The following is a 12,580-nucleotide window of genomic DNA, read 5'->3' as shown; positions in this document are numbered from 1 at the left end:
GTTTGTGYGGCCACCTTAYGCAGGATCTGCATCAGAGAGTCCCTTTTGCCCAAGTAACAGGCACAAGGGCTTGATGCRCTTCGAACAGCCTGAGGTGGTTTGTGTCTCTGGTGACCTCTGTATCAAATATGTTTGGTTTGTCTGATCTTCATTAGCAGCAGCGGAGAGATCACCAGGAAGCAGCCTGTGAACACCTTGAGTCAGAGGACAGGCCTCAGTGTGACTTTTCTTTAAGGATGTTGATTGCTTGTTCAAGTATTGGCAGATGACCTTGGTATAGCTTCCTTCAGAAAGGATGGTTATAGCAAAGGTTGAAGGAAGTCACGCTAAAAAAACCCACGACTATCCAGATGGAAAAAATACAGGTAGTGATCAAAAGTTGTTAGGTTATGCAGACAGATAACCCAAATGTATTGTTGTGAAATCTTTAATTGATTATCAGAGTATTCTGGGTTTCAAAATACAATGCTTGGCATTTCTAAGCAGGACTCCCTAATGCTAGCAATGTAAAGCAGAGCTTAGTGCTTCCTCAGTCTTTCAAGCTCCAGGTACGTTTTCACAGTTGGGTTGGTTGATATCGGAATTCAAAGAAACTTTATTTATTGAGCGCAATGCAAAGAACTCAAGGGGTCACATCATCTGTCTGAATTGTGCACAATGTACCAATTAGATGCAATATCTTTAAAATCATGAAAGTAAAGAGAAATCATTCTGTTCAAGTCTGTTCAACTCCAACAAGGTTTCCCTTTACTGATAAGAGAGTATCTCCTTCCTTCTCATGTGACTTGCAGACACAAGATTATCCCTAATTCTTGCATGTGACTCACTATCTTCTTATCAAGCAAGCCAAAATATATCAAATTCTATCTTTTGATCTTTTCCACTGTTACTTAATCATTGATACCAACAGAGAAACCCCTGTCTTTATGGATTACAAAGGTGTAGCTCCTTGTGAAAATGTTGCTCCTGTATGGTATGTTCTGACACTAGAGGARTTTAGGGCTGGGTAAAATAATTCTTACTTCATCCCTAGATATTTAACACAGTAATAAAAAAAATTGGATACGTTCAAAAGCTTCCTTTCTCAAGTACTGAGAGTCTACGAAACAGTAGCAGTATCAAGTTCTCTGCACACACTGGTTGGTATTTTTTAGTGATTCTGGGAACTTTAAGCAGTGTGTTTCATTACTATTTTTGTCAGTTTTTTGTAAATTAAATTTAATAGTAGTTACTCAATTTATCACCATTGGTATTCTTACATTTCTCTGGCAAAAGCAGGACCCCTTTTCCCCCTTTCTAAAGATTTACATATTTTCTCTGTCTAGCAAACATGTTGCACTTTTGCATCTGCTGTTTAGTCAGAAAATAYGGTGGTTAAGAACAGGCATTTGGAAAAGTAGATGTTGGTCAAAGATTACAGAGAATGAGGTATGCTTCGGGTAATCCCTCTGACCTTCAGGAATCTGTGCAGAAGTTGCAGAGGTGGATCAGACTGGTCAGTGGACCTGACCAACATGGATTTTTTTTAATTTTTTTCAATACAAAAAAAGCAAGCCAGATACCATTTAATGCCTGTTACCTCCCAAACACAGCGCTCGTTTTGGAGGGGGTATGTAGGAGATGTAAGCAGAAGGTGTTTTATCAGACTCAGTAGCTTTTTCCACCTTTGGGGTTGTGCACTTGTCATCTTTTCAAACCATTTGTATGTTCGCTGCGTTTTCTATGACTGCTACTGAGGGAAAGAAGGGTTTCCATAGAGGTAGGCGTTTTCCCTTCCCTGTACTGTTCCTCAGCTCATAAACTCCCCTGAAATTTTTTGTCCTTGAAACTTTCATTTCTCTAAGACGCAAGATGGAGGTTGTTTGGGCATGTGAAAAATAAAAATTTTAGTATTTTGAAATACCTGAAGGGAGTGGGCCAATCTGGTCAAATCCTGTTCTCTCAATTACTTTTAGAGGAAGCTACATACCCTTGCTGAGGGAACATAGTGGGGAAAGGAAAAGAAGGCTTCTGCCATGCTGAGTGATTGTAAGTAAGATTTCTCTTAAAGTATGTAGGTGAAACAGTGTTTATCCAACACTGCATGGCATATTGTCTTGATTTTACTCAGCAAGTCTGTTTGCCTGAATTTTCTTTAAAAAGTTCATACAATCTGAAACACAAAAGGGGTTAACAAGAAAAATCTCTGTTCCTTATGTCCTTATTTTTGGAGCGATCACCTTAAAGAACCGAAAAGAGGAACTCTGGGCATAGGCTTTTCTCACAGCGTGCTGCTACAATATATGTGTATGACATGAAAGCCAGTTCATTTTCCTAATTCAAGGAGTTTCTGCCTAATGGCAAAGAGAAATCTGGTCTTTATAAAAAGGAAGCATGCTGAAGTTTGCTATTGGTAGCAAACCTTGAATTTCAGACTTTGTTAGTGTGGCAGAATTTGCAGTGCAAAGCCAGCATTTCTTCTTGAAATAGATGAGTTTGCTGAAGCTAGCTGAATTCAGAAGGTGAGAATAAAGGAGGGAGATTCCTGATCATTTTGTCGCTTAGTCTTGCTCTGAAATGTTGAGATTAATTGACTAATTGAAGGAATATTACGTGTAGGTAGTTATATGAAACAGCATTTAATCCTTCAAGATGTCTAACAAAATTATTATCAGTTGTGAAGCAGGACATTAGTAAAAAGATAACAGGAAAAGCCGTATCTGACAATTAACATTATCTCTTGGTAACATAAAGGGTAAAGGACTATTTTTTCTAAACTCCCTCTTGCTCTCTCCCACTGCAAACCTACTGATTCTTCCTGAATATCTGACAAATCTCTTTGCTTTAGTTACATGCATGGGTGGTTTGGAGTGTGCTTCTGGTAGTACTTGGGTCGTTGCCTTGAAGTCGCTGTCTTCCCTGGGCGCTGTGGAAAACCCTGCGTAAGAATGTTTGTTAGTCTTCCTACGCCTCTATAAATGAGACAAGTCTGAAAGGAAAATGTCTGTTATGTCACAGCAATTGCAGGAATGCAGTGAGGATGAAGAGGATCGGGAGTGCTTAAAACAAGCCATTACAGCTCTTCTGAATCTCCAGTGCAGCATGGAGCGCATTTATAGCAAACACTCACCAAGACGTCGGCCGGGGTAATAACATACAAAACTTCCCTGGTATCCCAAGGTGGGCAGAGAGGGAGATAAATGGCGGGGCAATGATTGTATTTTTTTTCTTGTTAGATAGCTTTTCAAGGCAAATCTTTATGCCAGTTTTCATTGTAAATGCAGTAGCAGCCCCAAACCTCCACGGTCCACTTCTATGAATAATGTCAGTATTTTAATCTTCCTTTAGCTGAAGCAGTACATATGATTTATTTGGAACAGTAAACTTGGTTAGGGCATTTTTAGGGTAAAGCAATAATGATATAAACAATTAATTTAGTTGATTTTTAGTCTCCTGTGATGGCAAATGTGGAACGCGCCCATCATGACTTTTTTTCTTTTATTCATTTAAGGGAGCCAGTCTGTCGCTTCTATAACCGACAAATAAGAAGCAAGCACTTGGCCATCAAGAAAATGAATGAAATCCAGAAAAATATCGATGGCTGGGAAGGCAAGGATATTGGGCAGTGCTGTAACGAGTTCATAATGGAAGGTGCACTGACGAAAATAGGAGCCAAACATGAACGCCACATCTTCCTCTTTGATGGTTTAATGATCAGTTGTAAAACCAATCACGGCCAGTCACGGCTACCTGGTTACAGCAATGCAGAGTATAGGCTTAAGGAAAAAATCATCATGAGGAAAATACAGATTATCGATAAAGATGACACATCTGAGTATAAACACGCTTTTGAACTCGTTTCTAAAGATGAAAACAGTATCCTGTTTGCTGCCAAGTCTGCCGAAGAGAAGAGCAATTGGATGGCTGCTCTGATTTCCCTGCAGTATCGCAGCACGCTGGATAGAATGCTTGATTCCGTGTTACTGCAGGAAGAAAACGAGCAGCCACTGAGGTTGCCCAGCCCGAGCGTGTATCGCTTTGTAGTGGAAGACTCCGAGGATAACATTGTTTTTGAGGACAACTTGCAGAGCAGGAACGGAATTCCTATCATTAAAGGAGGAACTGTTGTGAAGTTAATTGAAAGGTTAACATACCATATGTACGCAGGTATCCTTTACCTTTGTTTTATTTATATATATATTTATGGTTTTTTAAGGTGGGGCTTGTATGGGTGATGAAATTAATCCTTTTGTCTTTTGCTTGCTTTTTTGGTGCATATAGTTAAGTGTAAAGCAAGRTTTGCAGAGATAACCTGTATCTCTTAATAAACCAAGTGGCTTTAGTGACAAAGCCATAAGAAAACTTTGGGCATGCAAGCCCACATTTTTTAGCAGTCTAGTAGGAGCTACCATGTGTTCTGCTAAACCTGTCCTCCTTCGTTCCCGGAGACCATGATGGTTCCAGCGGCAGTGCTCCTACAGGTTGTGTGGATGTGTGGAGGAGGAGAAGGGGTGGAGGTTGTCTTCACTGTGCTTCAACCTGCTCCTTTCAGAAGTCCCTCAGCTGAAAAGGGTGCAAATCACAATGACAATTCTTCACTCTTCTGTGTCGTAATAGCAGAAAGCCACCAAAATTAAAACTGAAAGTGTGACATGAAGTATTAGCACTGATGGAAATGTTTGGCAGATCTTAGGTTTGGGGTGAAAGGGATACGGCGAGGGAACGCAGTGAAGCTGGTGACGCRGTGATGCTGGTGGAATTCCCAAATACTAATGGCCTGTGTTGTGGTTTTTGTAAGACTGCTATGTTAAAAATGGCGTCTAGGCTTTAGAGTCCACCAACTTTTAAACTACTACAAAGCAAAATCTGTCTAGTAATAATGAGGCCTGGTATTCAGATGAGTCTTTTGAGTCATGCRCTTTACTGTGACAACTAAAACTAGTTTGTGTTGAGCCATGTACCGCACATTGCAGTTCAGTATCGGGATGGCTGGTTGGCGTGTGTAGCCCATAGTTCTGTTGTCTGCGAGCCCCAAGCCATCCGTTTCTGAAACGTGACGGCTTTCTGCAGCTCGCARATTTACAACGTTTTGCTGAATGAACGGGTATATCTGAGTCTTGGTCCTGATCGCGTGGTTTCCGGAGTTGCTATAACACAAGTACTTGCCRTTTTAGCTTTGGGAATGTGCAAACGCAGCAGCGTTGTCACAGAATGAGAGGACAGCGACTTCCGCTTTGCAAGCGTGTTCCTATGTACGGATCCCCTAAAACGCTGAGCAGGGCTTTACAGGGAATTTAAGCCTGCTTAAAAGTTGTCTTTTTCTTGCTCTTCTGTACGCTGCTTAGAACAAACTCGGTGCCCCCTGCTGAAGGCTGCTGGTGTAAGTTAACTGCMCAGAACAGAAACAAGAAGGCCAACAAGCCAGAATCAGCACTTTTGAGCTACCATATATGTTTAGTTTTAAGTCTTTGTGTTTTGCTTAAGAGGTCCACATTGGAGATACATGTATATAGAGAAGYGTCACACACAGAGTATCGAAGAGCCTCTTGTACAAAGTCTCCCGAACAGGTACAGGACTGTGAGTTACTGGCATAAAATACAACATTTGCAAAACTCAGGCTGCAGTGAAGGGGAGGGGGGGGGTTGAGCGAAAAGCCCCAAGTGTGGGCTGAGACAGCGTGGGAAAATCTGCGACTTTGGGAAGAGCAGGGTAGGATGGAGGGGGCAGGAGCCCGAAAGAGCCTAGCTTGGTGTCGTACCCATGTTTGTAACCGCTGGAGGTGCCTGCGCTTCTCCAGGCTGCTTTTCCTGCATCTTGGCGTTCATTCGTTCGCTCCCGGCCGGCTTTGGGCACCGCTGCGTGCCCTGCAGGGCAGCCACGTGCTGCCACCACAGGCCTCGCGCCGGGGTCTGCTGCAGCCGCGTGAAGGCTGGGACCAAGTGGTGACCCRTCCTGGCTCGAAGCAAAGTGGTTTGTTTATCATCTGGCTTATTCAMAATCTAAGAAACTCTGTACTAAAGAGTGGAATTAAAAGAAGTTAAGGGAGCAGAATTGGAAACGGTGGAACTAGGTTTGTTTAATTAAAGTTAAACATTTAATCAGGATTTTTTTATTATTGTTATTTTTTTTGTCAGATGCCTCTGTAGTCTCTAATTACATGGTCAAATGGTGTTTATACACTGTGCTGCCTTYCTCAGTGTCCAAGGCAGATTGTGCTCTGGAGATGAGTCAGGACTGTGTTTAGGGAGGCTGTAGTTGTTTGCATTGGTTGGCTTCAAAGCCGGCAGGGGACTGCAGCGCMGGAGAGGAAGCGTTTGGGTTTGCAGGAGCCGAGCGCTCAGTTAGAGGCCTGGATTCTCGCCGTGTTTTGCGGGGCAGGTCAGTGCGTTTGAGAGCTTTTTAGCCGGCGGCCACTGAACYGTGCGTTCCTCCTCCTGCGCGGCCAGCGTGACGCAGCGGGCGTCGATTTAGAGAAGCGCGGCTGCAGGTGACGGCACTAGAAACCCTGCTTTGAACGTGTAAGGAAGCGCTCTCGAGCGTACCTCGTGCCTTTGCRAAATAAGATCCCAAGCGTCCAAAATTGCTGCATGCTTCTGATACAGCATTGCTGGTCAAAGCAAACGTGTCCAGGCCTCGGCTGTCCGATTCCAAAGCATCAGCGTAAGCTGCTGGGGAAGGTGGTTTGTGCCGGGCCGAGAGCCGCAGTGGCGTGCCGATGGGCACGTCGCATGTGAGCGCGGCCGGTGCGGCGACTCCTTGAACGGCCGCGGGTCTTCGCTTTACGCGGCCTCCGCGTGGCGCAGCGGTTCTGCGGCGGGGGGCCGAGTGCCGCGCTGGTGCGGCCGGGGCGGGCGGGAGGTCTCCACTGCTCTCGGGCTCTTAAGAACAGGTAAGACACTTTTGGCAGCGCGAGGTAGGTGGTTTTGATGTCAAGATAATGGATAGGCTTAGCTCTGCCGTGTTTTCCRTATCTTTATGAAAACACGGAAAAGCTGCTTATTCAGCAAGTGTAGGCCGTTCCGTGTGCCCGGACTGAGACACGGTTTTGGGGAGAAAATAGTATGTGCGGTTAAATACTTCTCCGGTGAAATGCACTGGAGGGCTACATGAAAATTTCCCAGGCAGCGTTAATTCCAGTATTTTCTGAATTACAGTAACCTTTAGTATGTTTCCAGCACTTTACGCTTCTGTTTTCCTTGGGAGCATATGTGTTTTTTTGGGGGGGGGATTTTGATGTTTGAAATTAGATTAAAAAACACTCCGTCATTTTCTTTCTTTTATCTTTACAGATCCTAATTTTGTWCGTACTTTCCTTACCACATACCGCTCCTTTTGCAAGCCCCAGGAACTGCTGAGTTTACTGATTGAAAGGTAAGCGGCAGCGAGCTTTTAAGAAGACACTGAAAGGCTTTGTGTTCACTTACCTGCTCCTTTTCTGCTGAGGTTYGGTGCCATGTGATACGCGTTTTAGCAAACATGAAAAATGATGAAGGTCATGAAAGAGTAATGTTTTAAAAAGGGATAGCGATAGGAGTTTTTAATACAAGCTGCTTTTCTTCCMAGTTGTTAAATTATTTACCCGATTTAAATATCGGCTGGAGCACTCGGTGTGCCGCCGCTTAGAGGTGGTAATCTTTTGAACTGCTTGAACTGGATCGGGAGAGCGTATCTGAGTGTGCCTTACTGTTGATGCAAATAAGAACTAAAATGTTCTAAGCAGCTTGTTTAATTGGCACAGGCTCTTAATGCAAACAGCACTTTAATACAGCGTGATAAAGCAGCTCTTGGGCTTTCTTCTAACCTTCACTTAATCAAGCTGGCAGGTAGTTGAAAATCTTATATCCTAGTCTAGACATCTTGTGATGACCAGAGARCTAACGAATTATCCGGGTGAGACCTGGGTGTGTTACTACTGCGTAGCCGGGGGAGGAAGGACGTTCCGGGCAGACTGGATATTAGATGAGTGCTTTGGTTTCACTGCACTGAATTTTTTAAATGTAATTGCTCTCCATGTCGTACATAAAGGGTTTGTGTTTTATCTTAATTACCATCAGGTTTTTTGGTGCTTGTATTCRTAGGTTTGAAATCCCAGAGCCGGAGCCTACTGAAGCAGACAGGCTGGCAATCGAGAAAGGGGAGCAGCCTATCAGCGCGGACCTGAAGCGATTTCGCAAGGAATATGTCCAGCCAGTACAACTCAGGTTTATCTGCTTTTAAATTTGTTCCGTTAGAGCCAGATTTTTAGTCCAGTGATTATATTCCRTTCCTGGAGACAGTAATCTCTTCTGGAGACTGCTGTCCTGTCGAGTAGGGACTTATCGTTGTTTGCAGCCAGGCTAATATCCCAAACCGTGTTCTGATTAGTCACACTGATTTCGGTGGTTGTTGTTGCAACTGTACTTTGGTTCTCTGCTGCTCRCGGCTGTGATCTCCACCACTGACAGGAACGCTGTACGGCTGCTATGTGTGGTGGGTGTGGGTGAGAGATGTTCAGCTGAAAGTATTTTTAACTGCATTTTGAATGGATTCCTTGTTAACAAGCCCTAGGAAGATAGTTTCTCTGTTCCCATTTTTTCAGTCCTGCTGATGTGTTACTGTTGATGTAGTTGCACGCAGRCAGGGAGACTCTTGTCTGGGCCGCRCATTGAGCAGGCTGCAGTGAATCTTCAAGGTCTCGCTGACCAAGCTAACTTGGAGAACAGTTAAGCGTCTCTAGCGTGAACGAAGCTAATTGTTGTGAGTCGCCCTGACGGGGGATYGAGTCGGGAAGAGACGCAGATCCCAGCCAAACATTTATTAGAACAACTTTTATTAATAAGGCTGCTAATAACAGCTTGATGCTAATAATAACCTAATGGCAGATAACTGCCATTGTACATATGGTGCCTTTATTATTCCCTCACCACACATAATCGTTCATAGTTACCTATTTGGAGCAAAAGCAGTTTGCTCAGAAGAGGGGAGTTATATATGCCAGTGCCCTCTAGACAGATGTTCAGAAAGTCCCTTGGAGGCCCCTTTTTTCATCAGATATATATGTGTGTGTGCAAATATATAACTATATATAAATATATAAAAATATAAATGTATATTTATTTAATCCTGTAGTTTATCCTACATGTAATCCTGTGTATATATAATCCTGTAGTTGCCAGCAGATAGCAGCCATCCCTTTCTTGGATGTGGCCCGAGTTACTCAGCCTTGGTGCGAGTTTGACACTGGTGTGCGCTCTTGGCCTTGCGCAGATCGGGCAGGCTCTTGGCGTCCTGCGTTTATCAGCTGCTGTCGGTTCCAGAGGACCCCTCGTCCCCAGGGCTTATCGCTTCTGGGGAGACATTCGCACGCTGCCTCTCGGCACGTGCTTTGCCCGGCTTCAACCTGCTGTTTTCTGGCGGCTCCTTCTCCAGCCGCACGCGCAGGCGCCCTCAGAGCCCCTGCGTACAAACTCGCGCGGAATGGGCTTTCCTGACATAACTGGCTCGAGAGCACTGCCATATATATGTTGTTGTATTGCTTCCGTTGCTATTTTTTATAACCTCCTCTGCTAGCTAGGTTTGGAGCTGCTTGGTGGCCTCCTCGCAGTGGCCCCCTGCGTGGTACAAGCGTATCTCCCCGCAGCATCGCTGACCGCTGCAGCCGAGCAGGACAGAATCGGTTACCGGGGAACTGTAACCTGTCGAAAAGCCTGGGGCAGCAGTTAACCGAGTTTCTGCTACTGGTTTCCAAAATCAGTTTAGCGCTTTAGTCTTCATATGTTATGTTTGAGCTGTTTGAATCCTGTGCCCCATTCCAGAGTTTCCAGGGTTTGGGGGTTTGGTTTTTTGGTTTGGGAGATGAGGACGCCTCTCATCTTGATAGCTACTGTCTGGCTGTCTGATTTATGCTGTGGTTGGTGAGCTGAGCACCCCTACAGGTGCCTGCTTCGTGGGAGAAGCTTAAAGTTGCTACTTCACACCCACCCTTTTGTGATTTATAGGTACTCTTTGAATTTAGGAGGCGTTACATGTTTCTGGTACCTTGCAACGCTCAACTGTGTTCTGGTTCAAACGAAGGGTCTGAATTAGAGCTCTTAGCTTGGTACGTTCACTTTGCGAATGCTGTTATTGTTAATAGCGTCGATCTCTGCTTCCAAGAGAGCTGCGATTTGGGAAGAAGGTGGGGAACATGTAGATGCTCCTTCCTTCCTTCCTTCCTTCCTCTCCAGTGCTTATTCCACACCTTACAGAAGACACTGTAGACATGCCGCGCAGTGCACAGACACGGAAACAGTGACATTTTTGGCTAGATGAAATACATGCGAGGGCATGAGACAGAGGAGGTGTTAAGCTAGAAACGCAGTCAGCCGAACCAGGCAGTCTTTCTTGCTTTTTCAGTATTCCTCCCAGGACGTCTCGAAGGCAGAGACTGATTAGATAAGCGTCTGGATTGCTGTTACTGGGAGCTTGTTCCAAAACATCGCTCCTTTGATGCTTGGAAGCTGTCATTAATTTCCAGCCTAAATGGTCTGCGTAGCCATTTTTCCATGGGATGAACTTTATTCTTTAACTTAAATAGTTCTCCTCTTCCCAGTGTTTAATTCCTCAATGTATTCACACAGAGCCACTCATCCCTTCGTTCGCGTAAGCTAACCGAGCCAGCTTCTCTAGCGCTCTGCCTCGCAAAACCTGGCAAACGAAAATCGGTCGCCTGCCCTGTCCCCCTCAGAGGTTCTTGCGCCCCCCGCACGAGGCCGAACCACTGCAAACGGTAGTCTGATATTTAAAGGAAAGCCACAGTTAGTGTTGGTTTGCCCTAATATCCCGAGCTGCGAAGAGTGGGAGTTCAGCGGTGCTCCGCAAACAGCGGAGCCGCTTCCGCAGAGGCGACAGGGCAGCGGCGGCCAAATCTCGCTGCAGGCGTCTCCCTGCGTGAGTCGGAGACTGCAAACTCTCCGTGAAGCTCGTCATCCCTCCCCCTCGTTCTGGAGCGGCCCAGGGAAAATCGCTTGTAGGAGACTTTAGCGCACGGCTCGGGTACGGAGGTCTGGTGCGCCCCAGTAAGGAAAGGCTTGAGGTGTGAGCTCARCTTGGTTACCCGAACAAGAGGCAAAACAGGTTTTGTGTTCGTACTGCATCTTAAGAGTTGAAAGCGCAAGGGCAGCTGTAGTTTAGTTTTAGAGGATAATTTATTAGGGGGCTGTGTAAGAAAGCGTAGAAAAAAACCATGAGAAAATGTATAGTGTTACCTGTAAAGGAAGCACTGGATCTTGTACTGCCATTTGTATAAGTAAAAAGATGTAAAAGAAGGGCGATATGCTTGCAACAACTTCTAAGCTGAGATGGTAGATCTTAATTGGGTTTTTAGTTAAAAATTAATCAGAAACTTGCACTAATTCCTAATTACATTAGAAATACCCATTTTATCTGATTTTGATGTGTTTTTTTTTTTCCTCTTCTGAAACCAACTCAATGCTAGCAATCTTTATTTAAACTAAAAAATAAAATAAATATATATACACTAGGATTGGAAAATTAGGTTCTGAACCCTTGGGGGCTTCTGTGGTCATTGGCACATGCTTAGTCTTAGTTCTGCCCCTTGGTCCATATGTATTTTGATAGTCTTCAATTACACGAATCCATAACTCAGCTTTGGTAGAATTGCGCTTCATGCAGTGTTTACATGGGATGAGCTTGGAGGTTCTTAAGAACAAAATATAATATTTTAATCTTTTCTCTCCTTTCTCAGAATATTAAATGTTTTTCGTCACTGGGTAGAGCACCATTTTTACGATTTTGAAAGAGATCTGGAGTTGCTAGAGAGATTGGAGACGTTTATTTCAAGTGTAAGAGGTATGGTAATTGGTAGTCCTCTATATTGTTCTTCCATATTTTGACACAACCTGCCCGTCTAATCCTGACAGATATTAGGCATGAGAATGTCTTTATACATACAAGTAATTTTAATGAATAATTTAAATTTAATTGAGCTGTTTATGAGAGTCCCACTTCCATGAACGTGCTTTGGCCTGGAGTAGTAGCCTTAAGCGTACTTAGTTCTGGGCTGTAATGTTCATCCTTGCCTGAGACTACCGTAGCCTTGCTGGGACTGAGGAAGTCATCTTCCTCCTCCCCGCTCTGGATTCCAGGAGAATTCCTTCTGTTGGTTACCGAGACCAATTTTTCCATCTCGCTTCTTTCCCATTTACTGAAAGTTCTAGCTGAAAACCATTGCGCTTCTAGGCGAGGAGACTTGAGCCATTTGGCATCGCTTCCTCTGGAGCAGACCCTTAGGCGCTAGCAGATGTTTCTGGCAGCCTCTGCGGAGGGCAGCTTCGTTGGCAGCTCAGTTTTCCTCGTTATCCTGGCAGTGCTAGCCATCCCTTTTCCGATTGCCAGACTCTCCGTTCAGCAGTGCAGCTCTGAGACAGAGAGCAGTCGTTTATCTTTTGCAGAGGTCTCCATGTTAAATATCGCTGACCAGAGCGGAACAATTCAGTTTCGATTAGTCTCTTTAAAGGTATTTGCCTTGAGTGCCGAGGGCGCTCCTTCCCATCTTGTCCGCTGTGCTGTGTACTGTAAATGTTGAAGTGATACTGTAAATATCTCTCTATATGATTATTT

The 12,580-nt window shown here is 44.5% G+C and overlaps 1 protein-coding gene across 1 annotated transcript in view; it reads left to right on the top strand.

The window, feature by feature from the left end:
• Nucleotides 1-12,580, top strand: part of SOS2 (SOS Ras/Rho guanine nucleotide exchange factor 2) — a 56,048-nt gene that overhangs the window by 32,924 nt on the left and 10,544 nt on the right. The window contains exons 11-15 of the mRNA XM_026056068.1: nt 2,998-3,125; nt 3,491-4,146; nt 7,270-7,351; nt 8,059-8,181; nt 11,706-11,809. Of these exons, the coding sequence (XP_025911853.1) occupies nt 2,998-3,125; nt 3,491-4,146; nt 7,270-7,351; nt 8,059-8,181; nt 11,706-11,809 (1,093 nt within the window). The remainder of the gene's footprint in view (nt 1-2,997; nt 3,126-3,490; nt 4,147-7,269; nt 7,352-8,058; nt 8,182-11,705; nt 11,810-12,580) is intronic.

This window comes from Apteryx rowi, unplaced genomic scaffold (genome assembly GCF_003343035.1).
Source record: "Apteryx rowi isolate R43461 unplaced genomic scaffold, aptRow1 scaffold_13, whole genome shotgun sequence".
NCBI lineage: Eukaryota > Metazoa > Chordata > Aves > Apterygiformes > Apterygidae > Apteryx > Apteryx rowi.
Note: the sequence above shows the minus strand (reverse complement) of the source record. Positions and strands in the feature narration are given on the sequence as shown.